Source organism: Dendrobates tinctorius, unplaced genomic scaffold (assembly GCF_039654945.1).
Source record: "Dendrobates tinctorius isolate UK_male_01 unplaced genomic scaffold, ASM3965494v1 ptg000008l, whole genome shotgun sequence".
Lineage (NCBI taxonomy): Eukaryota > Metazoa > Chordata > Amphibia > Anura > Dendrobatidae > Dendrobates > Dendrobates tinctorius.
In genome coordinates, this window is record NW_027361676.1 from 1,268,650 (window position 1) to 1,295,144 (window position 26,495).

The 26,495-nt window shown below is 43.5% G+C and overlaps 1 protein-coding gene across 3 annotated transcripts in view; it reads right to left on the reverse strand.

Moving 5' to 3' along the window:
- The window catches only part of SLC10A7 (solute carrier family 10 member 7), a 264,784-nt gene that overhangs the window by 80,584 nt on the left and 157,705 nt on the right, over positions 1 to 26,495 (reverse strand). For 2 of the 3 annotated variants that reach the window (XR_012232376.1, XM_073576223.1), the window contains exons 6-7: positions 4,789 to 4,824; positions 3,432 to 3,515 (exon numbers count right to left, since the gene is read on the reverse strand). The exons of the other annotated variant lie outside the window; for it this stretch is intronic. Coding sequence is in view for 1 of the 2 variants with exons in the window: in XM_073576223.1 (XP_073432324.1) it covers positions 3,432 to 3,515; positions 4,789 to 4,824 (120 nt within the window). In the remaining variant the exon portion in view is untranslated. The remainder of the gene's footprint in view (positions 1 to 3,431; positions 3,516 to 4,788; positions 4,825 to 26,495) is intronic. 3 annotated transcript variants of the gene reach the window in all.

A 26,495-nucleotide genomic window follows, 5' to 3' on the forward strand; every position in this document is an offset into this window, starting at 1 on the left:
GCAAAATAATCGTGAATGAGAATTTTTGACAACGCTCGTTTACAATTACCGTACCTTGCAGTGTAAATGCTCCTTTAATTGAAGGCCTGGTTTGATTATCTTCAGCATGGTACATAAGCTCTGTGATGTAACTGTCACGTCTGGAGTGCCCAAAGTGATTACTCTACTGTCTTACAATGCTGTTCCAGTGTTACACTGTCCTCCCGCAGTACTGTGGCTATATAAATGGTAAGCGCTTGAACAATGTCGGCAAACCTGTGCCCTACACACACTCTATATGGACAAAACTATTGAGACACCTACAACGTACATCTACAGGAGCTCTTATGAGATAATAAATCTATAGGCATTATGAAATTGGTCCCCTATTTGCTGCTATAAAGCTTCCACTCTTTTACAAAGCTTTCTACAAGATTTTATAGCGAGTCTGTGGGAAGTTTTGCCCATTCATCCAAATGAGCATTTGTGACGTCACACAATGATGTTAGACAAGAGACTCACAATCTCGGTTCTAGTGAACCCGAATGGTGTATGATGGGCTTGAGGTCAGAGCTCTGTGCGGACCAGTCATGCCCTTCCACAGCAGACTCATTCAACCATGTCTTTATGGACCTTACTTTGTGCACTGAGGCTCAGTCATACTGGAAAACAAAAACAAAGGGCCTTCCCCAAACTGTTCCCACAAAGTGGGAAGCACACAACTGTCTTGGCTAGCTGAACTGTTATATTTCCCTTACTCAAGGTGCCGAAACCAGCCCTGAATAACAACCTTGTCTCTAAACTTTCACTTCACGCCTGAGTTGCTGTAGTTCTTAAAGGCTTCCACTTTTAGAAAATGCCACTCACAGCTGATTGTGGAATATTTAGGAGGGAAAAAATGTCATGAATTGACTTGAGAAAACAGTGGCATTTAATTACAGGACCACGCTACAATGCAGTGAGCTCTTTAGAATGCAGCGTTCTTTATACAATGTTTGTAAAGGCAAACTGCAGGGCGAGCGGAGGATTATTATTCAATTATGGCAACAGAACTGAAAAACTAAAATTCAATTTTTAACGGTCACTCCTGCTTACACAACGATAAATCGCAGTGTGAAATGGCTTTTTGGTGAGTGTCCCAATACTTCTATCCTTCTCGTGTATCCTACTATATGCATGCCCATTGCATACTTCTGCCATTGTTTCTCATTGGAAAGAATACTACATAGTATACTGTATGTTTTCTGCATGAACCTGTTATATTGAAAAGCATAGCCACTGCCAGAAACCTGACCCTAAACTACACCCTATCAAAATCAATGTAATGGAACCAAAATGTTTCTACCCCATTAAAACAAACAAAAAAATGCAAAAGCTGTTCAAAAAGCCTAAGGCCATGTGCACACGATGCAGATATCCAGCGGATCCGCAGCGGATTTTACCGGGCAGAAACGTTGCATATCCGCATTGTGATGTACAGTAGCATTTAAATCAATGAAAAAAAAACCACTGTGCAGACGCTGCAGATTTTTCCGCGCGGTTTTCCTGCGGTACAAAATCCGCAGCATGTTACTTCTTTTGTGCGGTTTTCCACCTCCCCAGTCTCCAAATCCGCAGGGGGAAAACCGCAGTGGAAAACCGCACAAAAACCGCATTAAAAATGGAAGAAATCCGCAGGAAAAATGCAGGTCATTTGACCTGCGGATTTGTTCAATTCTGCGCGGAAAAATCCGCAGGGCAAAAAAGTATGTGTGGACTCAGCCTTACACACAAAATAAGAAATTTGCTCATCCATTTCCATGCAAAATCAAAAGAAGGCCCAAACACTCGTCATTAAGGGGTTATAAAATGAATTATCTTTGCATTCTGTTTACTGGTTCTTTTAAAGAAAAATAAAAGGTCACTTAAAGGTTGAGAAAGATTACTTAAAAAGTTATATACTTAAACTTAACCCATCTCACATTGAGCTAGAGCAAAATGCAAAAAAAACAACTAGAGCCCATTGCGCATATGAAATGGTGAAAATAATTTCTTATAATCACAAAAATCTCTAATATAACATACATATTAATGGAGGGATGTGATTCAACTCGGTTGTTCTGAATATACTCACAAATATGTCGCCTGGATTACTATTTAATATTGATGATCTGAAAACTAATTAAATATACATGATGTTGGACTAACATTGCTGGTGACATCTGCAGAGCTTTGAGCAAGAGGCCGTTCATTAGACACCTCCAGAGAATAACTTGGATGTGTTCAGAATCTGATCTGTCACCCACAATTTTATCTGAGAGTCTCCTCTTGTTTGCCTATTGACCAAAGCTGCGCTGCCTGTAGCAGCTACTTTGTGCAGCATACTTATGTATTCTACAAGGAAACCATATAGTACAGATGAGAAAGGACACTGTGCAAAAGTGAACCTGCTCCTCGCTATACCATCTCTCACTACAATCGCATCATTTATCCATTTTCTTACACAAGAAGGAGGTTCATTATCCGGTTCTAGATTTTAGCTTGCATCATATCAGTTAGGACATAGATTGGGAAACAAAAGCGGGACAAAAGCAGAAGAAAGATCTGATGCGAGAGAATGTACTTGTCGACTACCACTAGTATTTTCCCAGGTGGTACATGGTCTGTGAATAAAATGGGTCAACCATGTCACAGCCTAGAGAAAGCCAAGCAGAGTTTGGATTACAGCCGACAAGCCGCTGATGGTCATACATTGGTGGCATATCCTAACAATATACGAGGAATGCCAATCCTAAGAATCTTAAGATGTGAAATGAAATATTTTAAATTCTCAATTAGAAACAGAGGGGCATATTCTGAGATGTTAAGTGGATCACTGGCGGTATAATGCTATTTTGGCCTAAAGCATTTAGACAAGAGATAATTTCAAGATCAGCGAGGTGTCTGATCACCAGAATGGGGATTCTGTTCCTTCGTTCTATCCAGCCATAAGACCAAAAAGTGTGAATTGCGCGAGGGTCAAGCAGGCAACCTGCAGATCTATTCACAGCCCATTACAGGGAGATCATCATCCGAGGTCTGAGCAGGGTTGTAGAAACTGTCTTCTCCTGATAGCTCATTTCAAAACCATCCACCATGCTTAAAAATACCAGTAATTAAAGTATACTCACCTTCCTGATCCACTTCCAACATTGCTGGGTTCCCTAATGGTCTCTGTACCTCCTCTTCCAGTCAGACGACAGGTATGTGACTACTGTGGCCAGTGATTTGCATTAGTGCCCACATGCCCAACTGGTAAGAGTAGATACAGAGTCCAGAAATTGCATAAGCAGCGTTGAAGGAAGATTTAGGTATGAGTGGGGTTGAGTATATTTTGTTTCACTGTTTTAAAACATGTTGGTTTTAAATAAAATTAAGTAGTAGACAACTACTTCAAGAAACAAGTTGACCGGCCATCAAAAGTAAGAACATACCTGACCAATGATCAGTGGAACCACAACAGTCATGAACAACTGAGAGAATATAGAGGTAAAGGGCACTGATGATGATGATCCCAACTATAAGAGGGAAAAAAAAAAAGAAATTAAAACCTTGTTCTTCAAAAAGCAGCCAAAATTGTAGTAAAAGCTAATTTTGGAACAAATGACATGGGTTTGTGTAGACTTGCATTGTATATTCCATTCTGTGGGAAATGAACATTTATACGGTGCTTGCTTTAGAAAGGATAATACTATGGTCGCATAAGGGAATTTTAAAATTCTTGTCAAGGAAAAAAAAAAAAATGGCTACGATTGTGATGTGTGTTAATGAGAACCTGTCAGCAGGTTTTCCCAATATAAAGTACAGCCACCACCTTTTAGGACTCATTTACAGCATTCTAATATGCTGTATGTAAGTAATCCCATCTACATAGCACAAAACAAAGCTTTTATTTTCCCCACAGACGGCACAGTCCGGTCCGATTGGCGTCTTTGGTTTTGATCTGTCGTGTGCTCTCTTCTTAAAATTGCCGTCCCCCTTCCCTGCTTCGTGTGGATGACGGGACCTACAGCATCCATGCAGTGTCCCCCAATCGTGCTCCTGTGCGGGTGCACTTCTCCATCCCTTGCCGAGCACAGAGCAAAGTACTGTAATGTGCATGCACCAGCAAAGGCCAAAGAGCGCAAATGACCCGGAACGTTAATCTGCCCTCAGGAGTGTGATTGTGAGACACTTTGTGGATGACACAGGTCGTGTCACCCAAATTTAGCCGGGAAGGAGGACGGCGATTGTTGGTAAAGAGGAGGCGCTGGATCAAGACCAGAGACACTCATTGGGCCAGACTGCACCATCTTTGGGTATAACTAAAGCTCAATTTTGTGCTATGCTGAGGTAAAGAAATATAACATACTGTAAAAGAGGCCTGAAAGGTGGTGGCCGTACTGGTGGTGGTAGGTGGTGGTACACCTGGTGATAGGTTCCATTTAAAATAATAACCTGGGCAATATCTATTGAATCCGCACTACTTCAGTGTTCCCTGCTGGTCCTGCAGCAATAGCATCAAGTCAATAATTGATATGACCACTGCAGTCAAACACTAGCCTCAGCGGTCACGTGCAGTATTGTAAGGGTCAACACTGGGGTCATGTAAATGATTGATGTGATGCAATCGCTGTAGCACTGGCGGTGAGCAGTGCTCCCGAAGCAAAGGAGGAATGAATGGCACGTAATTTTCATTTTAACAATTATCGTGCTCTTAACCCATATTTTTATAATTAGAGGGTTGGTGCTTTATGAAATACATACAGGACGATAAAGTCAACAAGCTGAATAAAATCGAAAAGTACTTACAAATAAAAGTAGCAGCATTGGGGTCACAACAATACCCTGCAACAAAAACCGCAAGTGTTTATACAAGATTGGCAAGTTCTTACTTTTTCCATAACAGATAAAGAATGTTATATATCCACATTTACATGTATATGATATATACATTTTTTTTTTTATTATCTACAACACAGAATTTTATAGTAATCTCATCTAATTTCTTATGTCAGGAGAAAACGTTTTGAAAGTATAGGAATAAATTGATCAATATATTTACAAAAGTCCTAGAGACAGTATTGCAATGTCATAGGATACTACCTTTTCAAAGGGTCAAATTGTCGCATTTTGTCTGGCCAGAGAATTTTTGGTCAGCTGAAAGTAAAGTATAAGTTTCTAGTAGCAACAACCACTCACCTTGTTAAGGGCGGCCATAGTCACAAAACTGCATTGCCGGGTGTGTAATAAAAAATGGCCCAACTTGCATCACTGACTACTTAGAGGACACCACTACTGGAAGAATCTTTACTACAAAAAGCTGAGTGTTCTGAAGCAGAGTACTAAACTGACTATGTGAACATCCTCTCTGGAGGGATAAATCGAGTCACACGACCTGGAAGCCCTATGGACAAATCTGGCTTTGTCAGATGGCAAGAGAATGCTTTCCACTAGAAAGTGCAATGCAAACTGTAAAGTTTGGTGGGAGAGTTCAAGTCCGTACAATAAAGCTCAACTTAAAATGAGTATAATGGATTAGAGGGGTTCGGCTGAGACACAGTATATATGGTATAATCTACATTAAAAGACAGCAGAAATAACAAAAATGTATATACATGTATATACACTAGTGTTACTAGTCACTTCTGATTGAAAGTAAAATGAATGGCTAATTAAAAGGAATCTGTCAGTGTAGAGGAGAGCATTAAGATCAAATACTTAGTTAACCTCAAGACATAAGAGATTGAGAGGAACTACCCATAAAGGGTATTATTTCACCTTACATGAGCTTTTTCAGATCAAAGTGTGACACTAAAGATGGCTGCTATTTCCTGTTTCACCACACACCATGTGCTGGTTTCCCAGATGACGCGTACCCTGACGACCTCATAGATCCACCCACTACAACGCTCACTCTGATGCCCTCATGAACTAACCCAGCCTGATGACTTCATGGATCTGCCCACGGACTAGCTCACTGCCCAACCCACTAACCAATGGAATACATCCGACCACTCCCATTTAAGAGCTAACCGAGCCCACTTACAGGGGATATATATAAACCTATGTTTGGATTAATAAAGCTCTCTTGGAGCTGTGCCATAGATTGATCAAAGAGAGGTTACATCTGACTGTGTCTCTGGTGTGATTTCTTTAGTGTGCACTGATCAATATCCATTGGGCCAGGAGCAGGTAACTAGTGAACATTTCATAGTGTTTAACCTACCATCAGCAGATTTTTGCTATATTTTTACTATAATCTGAGAGCAGCATAACAAACGTCAAGAAAGGCTGATTCCAGGGATGTGTCACTTACTGGGCTGCTTGGTGTAGTTTTCATAGAATATCTGTTTTGTCTGATTTAGATATAGCAGAGCAAAGACTTTTGGGCTGTGTGTAACCTCACCCAGACCCGACTGGCAGCTTCCTGTGTAAAATATACCATTGTTAGCAAGCTGCTAATCAGTGGTGGAGGCAGGGTTACACAGATTAGCCTTGACTGGTGTGCACATGAGATGTAGTCCTGTACTGATAACATCCTGCTGAGAAAATACTGATTGTATAGAAAGTACAGCTCACAGCCTAATAAGTCTCACATCTCTGGAATCAGGCTCTCGTGCCCTATATATTGTGCTGTTCTCAGATTACAGCAAAAACTTATTGACAGATTCACTTTAAGGAAAACTGTACCCTAAGGACAACAGGCGGTGCTCTTTGTAATCATCACTGCAGATTTCTCTTTACATCATTTAGACCACCGAGTATTGCTTCCAGGTTCCACACATTACAATTTCTATAGACCAGTGATTCTGTTCTGTAGCTTTCCGTCTGCTGTGAAGTGAAAATGCTCAACATATTGTACAGCTACAAATCTCCCACATGACGCACGCACTACATTCATCACTGAGGAAACATACATGAAGTGACGTATGACAGCAATACTCCAGATCAGGCTTGGGACGTGACGCAGAAAAACGCAGAGATGATTTACTGCACATTGAAGATACTTTGCATGTAAGTAAACCACCATAATTCTCAGGTGTTTACACCACTATCTGATATAGTCCTGTAGATTCCATCAAGTTCCAACAGATGACACTTCATATCTGGTTGCCACTTTAGGGCACGGTTTGCATACATCTCCCCTTTTTCTGCCACTTTTGGATCGGGACATGCCCAAATTTTCCAGGATTATTTCTGAAAATTCAGGACTGTTAGCAACAATGTGATACTTGAGTCATATGAATAGTTTGGGTATAACGAGATAATGACAAAGTAATAGTTATCTATGAATAATTGAACTTGAGCAAGTGTTTCTACTACTTCTGTACAGCAGAGAAAGTGTTGTCATGTAGTTCTAAGCATATTCAAATGGGACAGCAACCTTCTAAATAACTCTGCCTTTAACCACTTGAATATCAGTCTGCTTTTCTAGATCTCCAAATGCCCAATAATCTGCCCCATTTATAGAGGCAAGAACTGTCATTTTGTGCTTCAGCGCTCCAAACCTCTTGCAGAGATTAGAGCAAATTTACTAAATCTGTCTCATATTTAGACAGTGTAAACTTAGATCAGACAGTCTGAAGAGGAGACCAATGTACCACAGTGCGTCATGCTGGATGACAAATCTGGAGCATAGGTTTTAGGCACTTGTCTATGGATGGGTCCACATTGCATTCTTCCCTATTTGTACAGTATACATCAAGAAAATAGCCAACATATTCTCCAAGCCTCTCCATACAGGTCCACTAGTCAGGAGGCCAAATGTACTTCAGAATACTAGGAAAAAAAAAAAGTTTAGAATAGTGAAATTAGTCTATGGGTGACAGATGGTACTGTATGGCATCAGTTTAATTGATGCAACATGAGCTTTTCACTAGCTTGTCATGACAAATCTTTTAATATACGGTAGCTCGTTAGGTTATGTTCATACATTGCTTACTGGCAGCCCTTTTTCTGCAGCTAAAACCTGATCTATGGGCAGTAAAAAAAAACAAAAAAACAAAAAAAAAAACAGGTTTCAATGGCATTATTATTATTATTATTATTATTATTATGCATTTATATAGCGCCATTTATTCCATGGCGCTTTACATGTGAAAAGGGGAAATATAGACAAGTATAATAAACATGTGTAAGATTAGGGACACACAAGTACATAAGGAGAGGGGACCCTGCCCGCGAGGGCTCACAGTCTACAGGGATGGGTGAGGATACAGTAGGAGAGGGTAGAGCAGGTCGTGCGGTGGTTTAGTAGACCGAGGATCATTGCAGGCTGTAGGCTTGTCGGATCAGGTGGGTCTTCAGGTTCTTCTTGAAGGTTTCCGTTGATGGTGAGAGTGATAAGTTGTGGCAGAGAGTTCCAGAGTATGGTGGAAGCACGGGAGAAGTCTTGTATGCGGTTGTGGGAAGAAGAGATAAGGGGGGAGTAGAGAAGGAGATCTTGAGATGATCGAAGGTTGCGTGCGGGTAGGTACCTAGAGATGATGTCACAGATGTATGGAGGAGACAGGTTGTGGATGGCTTTGTATGTCATGGTTAGGGTTTTGAATTGGAGCCTCTGGGCAATAGGAAGCCAGTGAAGGGCCTGGCATAGGGGGGAGGCTGGGGAATAGCGGGGAGACAGGTGGATTAGTCGGGCAGCAGAGTGTAGGATGGACTGGAGCAGAGCCAGAGTGCTAGAGGGGAGGCCAGAGAGTAGGAGGTTGCAGTAGTCGAGGCGGGAGATAAGAGCATGCACTAGTGTTTTTGTGGTTGAGGAATGAGCGGATCTGGGAAATATTTTTGAGTTTGAGGCGGCAGGAGGCGGCGAGGGCTTGGCTATGTGGTTTGAAAGAGAGTGCAGAGTCGAGGAGCACCCCAAGGCACCGAGCGTGCGGGACTGGGGAAAGCGAGCAGCCATTGACATTGATGGATAGGTCTGGTGGAGGGGTAGAGTGAGATGGGGGAAAGATGATGAATTCTGCTTTGTCCATGTTCAGTTTGAGAAAGCGAGCAGAGAAGGCGGCTGAGATGGCAGACAGACATTGTGGGATTTCAGTCAGTAAGGAGGTGAGGTTGGGTCTAGATAGGTAGATCTGCGTATCATCGGCATAGAGGTGATACTGCAAACCATAGGATTCTATGAGCTGTCCCAAGCCAAAGGTGTAGATGGAGAATAGTAGGGGTCCTAGGACAAAGCCTTGAGGAACACCAACAGGCAGGGGGCGAGGTGAGGAGGTGGTGTGTGAGAGGGAGACACTAAATGTTCGGTCTGTTAGATATGATGAGATCCAGGATAGGGCATAGTCTGTGACGCCAATAGATGAGAGAGTCTATAGCAGGAGGGAATGGTCTACAGTGTCGAAGGCAGAGGACAGGTCCAAGAGGAGGACAGTAGTGTCGCTTGCTCTTGGCGGTTAGTAAGTCGTTAGTGACTTTAGTTAGGGCAGTTTCAGTTGAGTGATGCGGTCTGAAGCCAGATTGTAACCGGTCAAAGAGGGAACAGGAGAGGTGGGAGGACAGTTCAAGATATACATGCTGTTCGAGTAGTTTTGAGGCATAAGGGAGAAGAGATATTGGGCGATAGATAGACCCAGAGGATGGATCAAGGGAGGGTTTTTTGAGGATGGGTGTGATTGAGGCATGTTTGAAGGATGAGGGAAAGACACCATTTGTAAGTGAAAGGTTGAAGAGGTGTGTTAGAGATGGGATGAAGACACTGGCCAAGTTAGGGATGAGGTGAGACGGGAGTGGGTCGAGGGCACAAGTGGTGAGGTGTGATCTTGACAGAAGGGTGGAGAGCTGATCTTCTGTCATGGTGGAGAAGCTGGCTTTTGCAGAACAGGGCTGAGCAGCTAAGAGGGGCATTGGGGGCTGCGGGCCAAAGTTTTGTCTGATCATGTCGATCTTCTGCTTAAAGAAGGAGGCAAAGTCTTCAGCAGAAATGAGAGGAGGGGGAGGAGGTGCTGTGGGACGGAGTAGAGAATTAAAAGTGTTGAAGAGTTGTTTAGGGTTGTGAGACAGGGAGGATATGACAGATGCGACGTAAGCTTGTTTAGCGGCAGAGAGCGTGGACTTAAAGCTGGAAAGGGACTGATTGTACGCGCTGAAGTGCTCAGTAGAATGGGATCTCTTCCATCTCCGCTCAGCGGCCCTGGAAACCCGTCTCAGTTCTTTGGTCAGGCTGGTCAACCAGGGCTGCCTGTTGATTGTACGAGTTTTGCTCTGCGTGAAGGGGGCAGCCGAATCAAGTGTTGCTGTTATTGTGGTGTTATAAAAAGTGGCAGCAGCATCTGTGTCATGAAGGGAAGCTATGTCTGTAAGAAGGAGAAGGGACTCAGAGTGATTGTAAATTGAGGTGTTTGAGATTCTTGCAAGGGTAAGCGAGTTTATGGAGCGGGGGTTGCGCAGTAGGAGAGGAGAGGGAAGAGAATGTCAGTAGGTTGTGGTCAGACAGGGGGAGGGGTGAGTTATTGAGATTAGTGAGGGGACAGACGGGTGAAGATAAGGTCCAGCGTGTGACCATCTTTGTGAGTGGCCGCAGAGGACCATTGAATGAGGCCAAGGGAAGCCGTGAGCAATAGAAGTTTAGAGGCAGCTGGGGTGGAAGTGTCAATGGGGATGTTGAAGTCGCCCATGATGATGGTGGGGATGTCCGCAGAAAGGAAATGGAGTAGCCAGGTGGTGAAGTGGTCGAGAAAGGTGGAGATGGCTAGTTCTGGGGGATGACAGCCAGTTGGAGGTTCGAAGGGGAATAGATGCGGACAGAGTGCACCTCGAAGGAGGGAAGAGTAGCGGAGGGTGGCAAAGGAATTGGGGTAAAAGAGCAGGTATCAGACAGGAGCAAGCCAACTCCTCCACCACGTTTGTTTCTGGGGTGAGGGGTGTGAGAGAGATGGAATCCGCCATAGGAAAGCGCAGCTGGAGAGGCTGTGTCAGAGGGAGTGAGCCAGGTTTCAGTGATGGCAAGGAAGGAGAGTTTGTTGGTGATAAAGAGGTCATGGATAAATGATAGTAAATGATAGCTTGTTGCAGACAGAGCGTGCGTTCCATAGTGCTCCAGGTAGGGGGACCGGGGGAGTGGGGGCTGGATGAATAGGTATGAGGTTGTCATGGTTGCAAAAAAGTGTAGAGGATCGTGGCAGGATGTTAGAAATGAGTGTGGGGATGTATTGAGGAGGGCCAGGATTTGGGGATACGTCGCCAGCAATGAGGAGTAGTAGACAGAGCATTAGAAGGTGGGAGCAGGATAGGACATGATGTGGCCATGTGTCTCTGGAGAAAAAGGATTGTATGTGGAGGAACAGTTGTGACGAAGAGGTGAGATGGCTGGGAAGGATGGAGGGGGAAATGACTAGTTCATTAATGGGTGGAGGGATTGCAGGAGTTAGGGAGAAATAGAGTAGTATGGGGGTGATAGTAAAAAGGTGAAACATTGTTGTGGTGTTATAGTCCCATTACCTTACAGTCAATTCCAGTTGAATTCTAGTCTAATTCAGAGTACTTAGAAATATGTACCGTATTTTTCGCTTTATAAGACGCTCCGGATTATAAGACGCACCCCAAATTTTGAGGAGAAAAATAGGAAAAAAACTTTATTTTTAATAAAATGGTGGTGCATCTTATAATCCATGCGTCTTATTGCTTTCCAGGGGTGGTGATGGAGGAGGCCGGAGTGGAACATTGCTGCTGGGATGAGGGGGTGTTTTGATGTGCAGCGTGCCGCTGCCGGTGTCTGTTACTGCCGCCGCCCTCTGTCCCCTGATGCTTGCCACCACCGCCACGCTCTGTCCCCCGGTGCCTGCTTGCCACCACCGCCGCACTCTGTCCCCCAGTGCTTGCCACCACCGCCACGCTGTCCCCCGGTGCCTGCTTGCCACCACCGCCGCGCTCTCCCCCGGTTCTTACCGCCACCACCGCGCTCTGTCCCCCCGGTGTTTGCCGCCATCGCCGCGCTCTGTCCCGTTCTGAGGGTACTTGCCGCGGCACTCTGTGCCCTGATGCTGCCGCTGCGCTGTCCGCCACCGCCGCGCTCCTGTCCCCCGGTGGTTTCTTCCGCCCCACCGCCGCCGCCGCGCTCTGTCCCGTTCAGCGTGGGGGGGTCTCTGTCGCTCCATGCCTGCTTTCTTCCTGGAAAATGGCCGCCGCGCATGCGCAGACGGACATCTCGGCACTGAAATATATGGCATATGCATACCATATAAAAATACAATGCGGCTTTTCTTGCTGCGTTTTTCAGGATCCCAAAGTTTAGCTTTGCTTCCACCATACAAACATGAACAATGCAAGATGTTAAGCAACCAATGCAAGACATATGAGAAGTCATAAAACATTTTTGGAAAAAAAAAAAGGGCAAAATTATCAAATTATTTAGTGGAAAAAGATTTTTTATGTCTGAAAAAATAGTGACTATTATGAACAAAAAAGTTCATGAAAAATACACAATTACAAATGTAACAAGAGCGGTGGGAGTTGAGATTGGTCCGGAATAGTTTACTGAAGATATTAGCATTGCAATTTGTAGGGTGGACACGGTTTACTTTCACACATTGGTCAGGGCCATTGAGTTGGTCAGGCATTGTTTACTTTTCTACAATGACTAAGTACTGAGCTAATCGGGCAATTGTTTACTTTAATGCATCACTAGTTTAATTAAACTGTACTAATACTAACTGCCATGCTCAGGTGAGGACACCAAGACATTTCGATTTAAACTTGAGAAAAATCACAAAAATAAACGAGTTTCACATCCTGCTTATCTGCCCTTTTCACTAAAAACTCAACAAAACTGATGGCAACGTTTTCTGCTGCTTTTTTGCACTGACTCATTGCTTTCTATGGGTGAAAAAAATGCAGCAAAAATGCTGACATGCTGCAGTTTAACCTCTTCCTGACCCAGCCTATTTTGACCTTAATGACCTGCCATTTTTGGCATTTCTGACCAGTGTCCCTTTATAAGGTAATAACTCAGGAACGCTTCAATGCATCCTAGCGATTCTGGGCTTCATGTTAGTGGTAAATTGAGGTCGATAATTTTTGCATTTGTGAAAAAAATGGAAATTTGGCAAAAATTTTGAAAATTTCACAATTAACATTTCCCACATGTCTACTTTACATCAGCACAATTTTGGAAACAAAATTTTTTTGTTTGGAAGTTATAAGGGTTAAAAGCGATTTCTCATTTTTACAACAAAATTTACAAAACCATTTTTTTTTTTTAGGGACCACCTCACATTTGAAGTCACTTTGAGGGGTCTATATGGCAGAAAATACCCAAAAGTGACACCCTTCTAAAAACTGCACCCCTCAAGCTACTCAAAACTACATTCAAGATTATTAACCCTTCAGGTACTGCACAAGGACTAAAGCAACATGGAAGGAAAAAATGGACATTTTAATTTTTCCAACAAAAATGTTCTTTTAGCATCATTTTTTTCCTTTTCACATGGGTAATAGGATAAAATGGATCCTAAAATTTGTTCTGCAATTTCTTCAGAGTACACCGAAACCTCATAAACCACTGTTTGGGCGCATGGCAGGGCTCAGAAGGGAAGGAGCGCCATTTGACTTTTTGAATGGAAAATATGCTGGAATATTTAGCGTTGCCATGTCACGTTTGGAGAGTCCCTGTGTGCCTAAACATTGGAGCTCCCCCACAAGTGACCTCATTTTGGAAACTAGACCCTCCAGGGAACTTATCTAGATGCATAGTGAGTACTTTGAACCCCCAGGTGCTTCAAAAAAAAAAAAGTACTTTTTTTTCACAAAAATTTTCTTAGACTCAGTTTTTTCATTTTCACATGGGCAACAGGGTAAAATGGATCATAAAATTTGTTGGGCAATTTCTCCTGAGTACACCGATACCTCATATGTGGTCATAAACCACTGTTTGGACGCACGGCAGGGCCCGGAAGGGAAGGAGCGCCATTTGACTTTTTGAATGGAAAATTAGTTCCAATCGTTAGCGGACACCATGTCGTGTTTGGAGAGCCCCTGTGTGCCTAAACATTGGAGCTCTCCCACAAGTGACCCCATTCTGGAAACTAGACCCCCGAAGGAACTTATCTAGATGTGTGGTGAGCACTTTGAACCCCCAAGTGCTTCACAGAAGATTATAAAACGAAGATCAGAGAAAATAAAATATTTTTTTCCTCAAAAATGATTTTTTAGCCCGCTATTTTTTATTTTCACAAGGCTAACCGGAGAAATTGGACCCCAAAAGTTGTTGTCCAGTTTGTCCTGAGTATGCTGGTACCCCATATTTGGGGGTAAACCACTGGGCGCACGGCAGGGCTCAGAAGGGAAGGAGCGCCATTTGACTTTTTGAATGAAAAATTAACTCCAATCGTTAGCGGACACCATGTCGTGTATGGAGAGCCCCTGTGTACCTAAACTTTGGAGCTCCCCCACAAATGTCCCTATTTTGGAAACTAGACAACCCAAGGAACTTATCTAGATGCATAGTGAGCACTTTGAACCTTCAGGTGCTTCTCAGAAGTTTATAACGCAGAGCCGTGAAAAAAATTTTTTTTTCCTCAAAAAATGATTATTTAGCCCGCTAATTTTTATTTTCACAATGGTAACAGGAGAAATTGGACTCCTAAAGTTGTTGTCCAGTTTCTCCTGAGTACGCTGGTACCCCATATGTGGGGGGAACCACTGTTTGGGCACACGTCGGGGCTCGGAAGGGAAGTAGTGAGGTTTTGAAATGTCGACTTGATGGAATGGTCTGCGGGCATCATGTTACGTTTGCAGATCCCCTGATGTGCCTAAACAGTAGAAACCCCCCCACAAGTGACCCCATTTTGGAAACTAGACCCCTAAGGAACTTATCTAGATGTCTGGTGAGCACTTTGAACCCCCAAGTGCTTCACAGAAGTTTATAACGCAGAGCCATGAAAATAAAAAATCATTTTTTTCCCCACAAAAATAATTATTTTAGCCCCCATTTTTTTATTTTCCCAAGGGTAACAGGAGAAATTAGACCCCAAAAGTTGTAGTGCAATTTTTCCTGAGTACGCTGATACCCCATATGTGGGGGTAAACCACTGTTTCGGCACACGTCGGGCTCGGAATGGAGGGAACACTGTTTGACTTTTTAAACGCAAAATTGGCTGGAATAAATGGTGGCGCCATGTCACGATTGGAGACCCCCTGATGTGCCTAAACAGTGGAAACCACTCAATTCTAACTCCAACCCTAACCTCAACACACCCCTAACCCTAATCCCAACCCTAATCATAACCCTAACCCCAATTCCAACTCTAACCCTAACTACAAGCCTAACCCTAATCCCAACCCCAACCCACCCCTAACCCTAACCCCAACCCTAATTCCAACCCTAACCCTAATTCCAACCCTAACCCTAATTCCAGCCCTAACCCTAATTCCAGCCCTAACCCTAATTCCAGCCCTAACCCTAATTCCAGCCCTAACCCTAATTCCAGCCCTAACCCTAATTCCAGCCCTAACCCTAATATCAACCCTAACCCTAACCCTAATGGAAAAATAAAAATATTTTCTTTATTTTATTATATGTCCCTACCTATGGGGGTGATAAAGGGGGGGGTTTATTTACTTTTTTTTTTTCATTTTGATCACTGTGAGTTTCTCACAGTGATCAAAATAAATGAATGAATCTGCAGCTGGCGCACTGCGCATGCGCCCGCCATTTTCCAAGATGGCGGCGCCCATCACGCAGGACACCGGGACGGCCAGAGGGACAGGAGGTTCCGGGGCCGGGGGGGAAATCGGAAGGCTGGGGGGAGCGGAGAGAAGGGGGAGGGGACCTGATGATGACTGCGGCGTCCGATCGCTGCCGTCAGTCGGTGGCAGCAGCCGATCGGCGCCATCAGTCGGTGGGTGAGGGGTCTGATTGCTGTCTCTAGCCATGGACCAATTGTAATATTTCACCAAATTTAATTGGTGAAATATTACAATCGTACTGCGCATGCACCCGACATTTTCAAAGATGGCAGCGCCCATGCAGGAGGGATAGCGGGACACTGGGAGCCCGAGCGGGACGTGACAGGTACCGGGGAGGGTGAGGAGTTGATCGGACTGCGGGGGGGATCGAAGGGAAGGGGAGGGGGGGCAGATCGTGACAGCAGCGGCCCATCGCTGCTGTCAGTCTGTGGCGGGGGCCGATCGCCCCCCGCCAGCCGGTGTGGGGGGGGGTTAAATTAGTGTCTCCAGCCATGTCCGATGCTACTGCAGCATCGGCCATGGCTGGATTGTAATATTTCTTCAAATTTCATTGATGAAATATTACTATCGCTCTGATTGGCTGTTTCACTTTCAACAGCCAATCAGAGCGATCGTAGCCACGTGGGGGCTAAGCCACCCCCCCTGTGGTGAAGCATAAAGGGGTCCTTTGTGCGCGGGTCGGGTGACCTTTCAGTGACCCCGGTCACCCGACCCGCAGGAGCGCTATTTATAGCATGACGCCTACGGGGGCGTCATGGGTCGGGAAGGGGTTAAAAAAAGCAGCAGTTTTCCAATTCAATCAGAAAAAAACCAATGTGTATATATTTGATTTCAGAAATCTCATAGCTTTTGCCGATACTGTAAAAAGCAGCTTTTAATTTTCATTAAAAATGCAACAAAAACGCAATGCGTGAACATAGACTTACAGTGAAACATGCATTAAATGAATGCCAACAGGTGTATCCATCACCCATAGAATACAATGGATTCTCCATCAGATATTCCAGGAAATTACTCACAATGCATCCATTAAATGGATCTCACATTAGCCAGTAGGCAACTGATGCCACTGTATGCCATCTGTCAAAGACATCCTTTTAGAAGATACATAATGAGCTTTTAAAAAGCTTTTCCTGGAGTACCTGTTAAACAGAGACCAAACACGCCAAGCGAACATAGCCTAATTCTACCACCAAAAAAGTGTGCAGAATTGTGCTCCATTACAGATCTAGATATATTTTTAGATCAAGAAACTCTTTATATCCTAAATAGTGAGGTCTACCAAAAAATGGCACTTCAAAATAACACAAATATCATAACAGACAAAGTAGTAATGCCATAAAAGATAATATTTTATTAAGGCACACAGGCCAAACATTAAAAACCACAATAAAAGGAGATTCCGGTTCAAACAGGCCAGACAAGGTAAGTATACAGATAAGTATAACTTAATACAGAAAAAATTGTAAATGGCAACAATGATCTACCAGTAGGGAATATCACATTATATCTCATGTAACATCATAATAACAAATATCTCCCTACAAAAATTGATATATTCATACTGCACAGATTATAATATACTGAAGACAGGTAGAGCATGCCTAGTAACCACCTAAGATGTAAATCATCCTGGAATGTAGCCCAAGTGGTACAGTATGTCAATACAAATGAAGGTCATATAGTAATGGTATACTAGACATGTGGTCTCCCCTGCACAACAGGTCAAGCACCAATGCACACATTAAGTGCATATAAACTGTGTTCCAAATTATTATGCAAAAAGAGTTTGGGAGTGATAAGGTTAGAATTTTGTTTGTCATTTAAACTCATTGATGGTGATGTGTGTCAGGGCTCTTTATATCACTGAAAGCAATTGCAGATACCAGTGCAAATTAGTTTGGCAGGTGTGTCCAAATAAAGGCAAGACTACTTAAGAAGGCTGTTCCACATTATTAAGCAGCCTACATTTTTTGCCAAAATGGGAAAGAAAAAGGATGTGTCGGCTGCTGAGAAGCAACAAATTGTGGAGTATTTAGGTCAAGGCATGACAACAATCAACATTGCCAAGACACTTCATCGTGATCATCGCACAATCAAGAAGTATGTAGCTAATTCCCAGCCCACACGTGGGCGTGCTGATAAGGAAAAATTGAGGACTCTTTCCAACAGGCAATTGCGTCAGGTTAAAAGAGCAGCTGCAAAAATGCCTTGTCATAGCAGCAAACAAGTTTTTGAAGCTGCTGGTGCCTCCAACGTCCCCCAAACAACAAGATGCAGGGTCCTTCCGAGGTTTGCAGCTGTGCGTAAGCCATCCTGTCGACCACCTCTATCCACTGCACACAAGCAGAAACGGCTCCAGTGGGCCAAACGATACATGAAGACTGACTTCCAAACTGTTTTGTTCACCGATGAGTGCCGTGCAACGCTCGATGGTCCAGATGGATGGAGTGGAGGATGGCTGGTTGATGGACACCACATGAAAACACGGCTAAGGCGCCAACAAGGAGGAGGTGGAGTAATGTTTTGGGCTGGAATCACGGGGAGAGAGATTGTCGGCCCCTTTAGGATCCCTGAAGGGGTAAAGATGAACTCCATAATCTATGTGGAGTTTCTAAAACAGCACTTCCTGCCATGGTTCAAGAGGAAGAACCGTGCTTTCTGCAGCAAGATCATTTTCATGCATGATAATGCACAGTCTCATGCTGCAAATAACACATCTGCATCACTGGCTGCTATGGGCATAAAAGAGGACAAACTTATGGTGTGGCCACTATCTTCCCCTGACCTCAACCCCATTGAGAACCTCTGGAGCATCATCCAAAGGAGTGTCTATGATGGCAGGAGGCAGTTCACATCTAAGCAACAGCTCTGGGAGGGTATTCTGTCCACATGCAAAACAACTGAAGCACAAACCATCCAAAAACTGACAAATTCAACGGACGAGAGAGTTCAGAAGCTTCTTTCGAACAAGGGGTCCTATGTGCAAATGTAACATCACCTAGAATAAAGTTTTGACTTGAAAACGGTTTGATTTCATTTTGTAATAAACTGATAATGCTTATAATTTCACAATTGACCATTTTTTAGTTCAAAATAAAAATATAAAGGTTGAAAACTCAGCTGTGCATAATAATTTGGAACATGCATTTTGAGTGTTTCTTATTTTTAAAAATACACTGTTTTCATAGGCAGTTTGTTCAAAAACATTGCAATTATACTATAATATTAGATGACTGGAAAATAACAATGACTACAATTCATATAGGTAATTTAGAGAAAATATGAGTAAATATTTTTTGCATAATAATTTGGAACACAGTGTAATGAGCACATACAATATCTACATGGAGTAAAACTAGTGTCCACCCAGAATGTCCTCAGACAGTTCTTTGGTCTTCTTTCTTTTCTCCATGCTCAATGTGGTACACACAAGGACACAGGACAGAGGTTGAGTCAACGTTAATCCATGTCAACTGGCTGCAAGTGTGATTTAGTTATTGCCAACACCTGTTAGGTGCCACAGGTAAGTTACAGGTGCTGTTAATTACACAAATTAGAGAAGCATCACATGATTTTTCGAACAGTGCCAATACTTTTGTCCACCCTCTTTTTTATATAAGTTTGGTGTGGAATTATCTCCAATTTGGCTTTAGGACAATTCTTTTTGTGTTTTTTTCATTTAAGACAAATTAAATGAAAATACCACCAAAGAATTTGTGTTTGCAATCATTTTCAGGAAGAAACTGAGTATTATCTGACAGAATTGCAGGGGTGTCAATACTTTTAGCCACAACTGTATATATAAAGCGATACAAAGAATATTATTTAAAAAAAACCAACATTACATAGAAGTGTACATATCTATATTTTCACATGTGCCCATAAATACAAACACAATAAGCCTATTGTTTAACCTTTACATGGACAATATTATATGTATCAAAGATGCCCATATGGTAATGATCTATCAGAAAGCTGAGGTACTAAATGGACCATCTAGCCAGCACATGCAGCTTCCCTGCTCTGACACGCCGAATGGGGGTGTGGCTGAGCGGCAGACGGTGGGCCCTTGCACTGTGGTTCGCTGTCAGGTGGTTACGTCACTCCGGGTGCTTCCAGGACCTCCCCTCTCCTGACGTGTTGGAAGGGGGAGTAATGGAGCAGTGAGTGGGTGTGCCGCAGGATAGCGACACGCGCTGAACAAGTACCGCCGCTGGCTGACTGCCGCAGATGGCGGCGCTGGGCTCCTGTGACCTGGTTTACACTGCTGCCAGGTAACCACTGACAATTAACCGCACTGATGAAGTCAGCTAGCCCGCCTTCAGCAATATATGGCAGAACTATTTGAGCACACATGTGAGGCTACTGATTGATAGTCTGGGGCTACATAAGGACGCCAATCTATGAGTACCACATACTTTACCCCCTTGGATGAAGCTGTGGCAAAACACATGTCGGGGACAGGGCATGACTAGGTTGTATACTTTTCTTATGCACTGTGCACCTTTGCTGTCATAGATGTATGTCTAGGTCTCTACTCAGTGTATATACTGGGGCAATATAGCATTATGTGTACACTAACCTTTGTGAACGTCTTCGGCATTTGTGCAATAGACTAGCCAGTATACATATAAGGACACCTTGGGTACGGACTTCTCATATGATAGTTCGCACCATACACTGTACATTTTTGCTGTTATTGATGTGTGGTCAGGTTTCCACTTAGGTTATGTTACACTGGGGTAACATGGCTCTATGTGTACACCTGCCTTTATGATCGCATTTGGCATATTTATTGTTGATCAGCTTATATACATACATAGGGACATTCTAGGTGGACACTAGTTTTACTCTATGTAGATATAGTATGTGCTCATTATATGCACTTAATGTGTGCATTGGTGCTTGACCTTTTACTGTTGTGCAGGGGAGACCACATGTCTAGTATACCATTACTATATGACCTTCATTTGTATTGACATACTACTTGGGCTACATTACAGGATGATTTACATCTTAGGTGGTTACTAGGCATGCTCTACCTGTCTTCAGTATATTATAACCTGTGCAGTATGAGTATAACAATTTTTGTAGGGAGATATTTGTTAGTCATTATGATGTTACATGAGATATAATGTGATATTCCCTACTGGTAGATCATTGTTGCCATTTACACTTTTTTCTGTATTAAGTTATACTTATCTGTACACTTACCTTGTCTGGCCTGTTTGAACCGGAATCTCCTTTTATTGTGGTTTTTAATGTTTGGCCTGTGTGCCTTACTAAAATATTATATTTTATGGCATTACTTCTTTGTCTGTTATGATATTTGTTTCAAGAAACTCTTTAGTTGACAGTTGCAGAATTATTACTAAAATCCTCGATTGTCAACCAGCCTTCTCTAGAAACAGATATAGCTAAAGGTGACCATACAGGACAGAATAAAATCAATCTAACTAGCTTGTAGGTTTCCTACTCAACCCCATGAGTAGATGTCAAATGTAGCCCTTGGAATTTAACGTGCCAAACCTTTTGATCTCATGGGAAAATACGGTAAGTCACCAATGGTGACTGGCAGCATCAGGTTACTACTAGCTCTCCATTTAGAAAACAAACACATTTGGCTAAGTTGATTGTATATATGTATATGTGGCTGGGAGGAATCGGTATAGCTCAAAGGAGACGAAAGTTTCTGAAATAAGTAAGGATAACCCTGAGACTTTTCTCACGGTTTTCTCACGGTTACACTTTTAGTTTTACAAGAAATCACTAAAACATTATCAGAAAACAGATGATACATTTATTATGGGGAGCATTGGAAGTTTCAGGTCACTTTTAGGATATGAATGTAGACTTAAAAGTGTTTTATGTCATCACTGTAAAAACAAGATAAGGGAAAATAAAAGCACAGAAAGCTGTTCACAATTTATAGCAAATTCAGTGTTTGATGAAAGGTGAGACAGCAGTTAAAAGTGGATAAATCCAGCAAGAGCTGACACTGGCATAAACAGATAAACAGAAAAGCAGACAACATAAAGAAGCAAAGTCAAGTGACATTAGGTTTTGTAACAGCCTAAAAAACAAAACTTTCAAACAAATGTCTTGTCTGTATTAAGATAGTGTTTATCTGGAAGTTAATAGTGTTATGAAAGTGGCAAGCTTGTACTGAAAGAGTGGCACTTGGCAGAAAATGAACTTTATGTTTTCTGGGAGCTGCTGGCTTTCAGTCATCCAGGCGTGGCGATGCAGCTTCATTCCTTGCTCACTATACTGTAAGAATGCCCTCGCCCTTTGACTGACAGCCAAGACCTGCACTGATGCATTGCAGAGCCAGCTTTCAGTCATGCTGGGGCATGCTTACAGCCACCACGCACAGCATAGTAAGTGATGACTGAAGCTGTGCAGCTACGCCTACATGACTGAAAGTCAACGGTTCCCAGGAGAAAAAGTTCAGGAGAGAAAGTGACACTTTCAGTGCAGCAGCCAGGCACCTTCAAAACACTATTAACCTGGAGATTGATCCTATATTTGCAGTTCAATGCCGCTATCCTATATGTAACAGTCTTAGCACCCACTCTTTACGGATCCAGTACAAACTTATTACCCTCACCCACAAAGCACTCCATGGCTCAGCACCACCCTACATCTCCTCCCTCATCGCAGTCTACCACCCTACCCGTACCCTCCGTTCTGCTGTTGACCTGAGGTTAACATCCTCAATAATGAGAACCTTCCACTCACGTCTCCAAGACACTTCACGTGCTACGCCAATTCTTTGGAATGCACTACTCAGGTTAATACGATTAATCCCCAAAGTTTTAAGCGTGCCCTAAAAATGCATTTGTTCAGACTGGCCTACAGTCTCAACGCATTAACCTAGCTATCCCTGTGTTGCCTATTCAAAATTTTTACCATAACCAGGTTCCTCGTATCATGTTTTCACATGCTTTATGCATTTAATAGCCTTCTGTGTCTGTATTGTTACATACTTAGGCTAATAACCGGTTCAAGCAGCATTACACGAACACCCGATTCTTACACTATGGCTGGTCCGAACAACAAAAGCAATTGTTACCATCTACCTTTCGTGTATCCCTTTCTTCCTCATAGATTGTAAGCTTGAGAGCAGGGTCCTCATTCTCTCTTGGTATCTGTTTTGATCCATGTGTTATTGTTATACTGTAATGTTTATTGTCTGTATAAGTCCTCTCTAAAATGTAAAGCGCTGTGGAATATATCGGCACTATAGAAATAAAATTATTATTACTAGCTGAAGAGTCCGGCGCTGCCGGGCATAGTAACTAACTACGGTTAGTTATAACAAAGAATGAAAGAATGAATGAAAGAATGTATGTATGTACGTGTATATATATATATATATATATATATATATATATATATATCTCTATCTATCTCTATCTATCTGAGTGTATAGCCCCGCCCAGTCCGCATCGCCACATTCACTATAATATCCCATATCATCCAGAGCTACGGAACTACTACCTCTAATATCCCACATCATCCCATCAGCCAGAGTTACCGGACTACTACCCCTAATATCTCACAACATCCCGTCAGCCAGAGCCACCGGACTACCACCATTAATATCCCACATCATCCCGTCAGCCAGAGCCACCGAAGTACTACCATTAATATCCCACATCATCCCGTCAGAGCCACCGGACTACTAACCTTAATAACCCACATCATCCCGTCAAAGCCACCGGACTACTACCCCTAATATCCCATATCATCCCATCAGCCAGAGCCACTGGAATACTACCCCTAATATCCCACATCATCTTGTCAGCCAGAGTCACCGGACTACTACCCCTAAAATCACACATCATCCCGTCAGCCTGGGGTCAGAACCAGAGCGCTGAGTGGAACGGTCCTAACGTCCATACCGGGGATCCCTTTAAGAGAGGCCTGGCATCAGGACCAAACCGCTGAGTGGATTTGCTCTGACTTCCAGACCAATAATCCCTTTAATAGAATCAGCGCTGAGGGATTTATCCTAACTTCCATACCAGAGATCCCTTTAATAGATGCCTGGGGTCAGTACTAAAGCGCAGTGTGGATTTGCCCTCTTTTCCATACGGTTATCCCTTTAAGAGGGGCATGGGGTCAGAATCAGAGCAGAGTGGATTTGCCCTCACTTCCATAGCGGGGATCCCTTTAAGAGGGGCCTAGGGTCAGAACCAGAGCGCTGAGTGGAATTGCCCTAACTTCAATACCAATGATTCCTTTAAAGAGATCCTGGGGTCAGTACCAGAGCATTTGAAGTCAACTGTCTTGACCCATACTGGGGATCCTTTTAAGAGAGCCTAGGGTCAGAACCAGAACGCTGAGTGGAATTGCCCTAACTTCCATACTGGGGAACCCTTTGAGAGAGGCCTGGGGTTAGAACCAAAGCACTGGATGGATTTACCCTGACTTTCATACCAATGATCCCTTTAATAGAAGCCTGGGGTCAGAATCAGAGCGCTGAGGGATTTGCCCTAACTTCCATACTGGAGATCCCTTTAAGAGAGGCCTGGGGTCAGTATCAAAGTGCAGAGTGGATTTGCCCTCACTTCCGCATCGGGGATCGCTTTAAGAGGGGCCTGGAGTCAGAACCAGAGCGCTTAGTGGAATTGCCCTAACTTCCAAAACAATGATCCCTTTAAGAGACCCTGGGGTCAGAACCATAGAGCTGAGTGGAACGGTCCTAACTTCCAAACCGGGGATCCCTTTAAGAGAGGCCTGGGGTCAAAACCAAAGCACTGGATGGATTTGCCCTGACTTCCATACCAATGATCCCTTTAATAGAAGCCTGAGGTCAGAATCAGAACGCTGAGGGATTTGCCTTTACTTCCATACTGGAAATCCCTTTAAGAGGGAAGATGTGCCTATGGGATGGAGGATGTGTATATGGGCAGGGAGGGGGTGATTCATTTCTGTCATGTGCTCTCTGCTCCTTTCTGGGGGGAGCCAATGGCTGGGAGCTTGTGTTTCCAGGGATGCTAGATTTCTCCCACTCGGTCAGTGTCTGCTGAGGTGTTGTGGAGTGGGAAAACTGCTGCTCATAGCAACCAATCACAGCTCAGCTTCTTTTAAACAGCTCTGGTAAAATGAAAGATGCTTTGTGATTTGTTGGTGATACACACATAGATACACACATTCAATTCTATATAGATAGATAGATACTGTATATACTCGCGTATAAGCCGACCCGTGTATAAGCCGACCCCCTAATTTAGCCACAAAAAAATGGGAAAACTTATTGACTCGTGTATAAGCCGAAGGTGGAATCCATAGACTATGCCCCCATATGCTGCTCCATAGAATATGCCCCCATATGCTTCTCCATAGTTTATGCCCCCATATGCTGCTCCATAAAATATGCCCCCATATGCTGCTCAATAGACTATGCCCCCATATGCTGCTCAATAGACTATGCCCCCATATGCTGCTCAATAGACTATGCCCCCATATGCTGCCCCATAGAATATGCCCCCATATGCTGCCCCATAGAATATGCCCTCACATGCTGCCCCATAGATTATGCCCCCATATGCTGCTCCATAGACTATGCCCCATATGCTGCCCCATAGACTATGCCCTCACATGCTGCTCCATAGAATATGCCCCCATATGCTGCTAAAAAAAATGCCACACTCACCTCTCCTGGATCCATCACCGCTGTCTGCCGCTTCTTGTGTCAGTGACTGTTCAGCCAGCAGAGGGGCGGCGCGCACTAACCACGTCACCGCGCCCCCTGCTGCCTTAACGTCACTGACACAGGATGCAGCAGAGACAGCGGTGAGCAGTGATGGACCGGGGGACAGGTGAATATCACTATACTCACCCATCCTGCCGCGGTCTCTGCAGCCTCGCTTCTCCACTGTCTCCCTTCCTGTCTTCAGCGGTCACGTGATACCGCTCATTACACTCATGAATATGCACATATTCATGTGTAATGGGCGGTACCACATGACCGCTGAAGACAGGAAGGGAGACAGTGGAGAAGCGAGGCTGCAGAGACCACGGCATGACAGACAAGTATGATCTCTGACACCCCCGCTCCCCCGCCGACCCCCAGGTATATGACCCGTGTATAAGCTGAGAGGGGGACTTTCAGCCCCAAAAAAGGGCTGAAAATCTCGGCTTATACACGAGTAGATAGATAGATAGATTATTCAGCTATGTAAGCCCAGGTATAGTTCAGACCAGAGAATGATTTCCTAAGGTAGGCCCAAATAACTCCTGTCTGACACAGAGAAGATTCCCTGTATATAGTGGTGCTAAACCTAATGTAGTTTAGTTGCATCCAATCTAGAAGAAGGATAGATACAAGGTTGTAGACTGGGAGGCTCCACAAAATATCCAACCCAATTACTTGAATGTAAAGTCTATGTCTGCCTTCCTCGGTCCTAGAAATACAGTATATACGTGTGCACGGTGTATTTTCACTTACTACAGTGAATGATTATGTCCTTCTGGATGCAAGGTCATCATCATCACAGTTTAAGTCATTTGCAAAGCTGAGCTTTCCAACAGCAATTGTGTTGGTGTAAAGAGGCTTCCTTCTATCTCTAGCCTGCTGAGGAACTTTCAAGAAATCCATTTACACCTTTGATGTGAAAGACTGCTACAATATATTTCAGGAGTTTTAGCAGTGTTAAAAAAAAAAAAAAAAACAGAAGCTAAGCAATGATAGAATCATTGGAAATCAATCTATCCAAATGCATCTCTGACTTGGTAAAACAATGTATTCTGATGGGAAATATTGATTGTGGACAATTCCTTGATTAAGTATTAATAGGGAATAGTTTGGATCAACT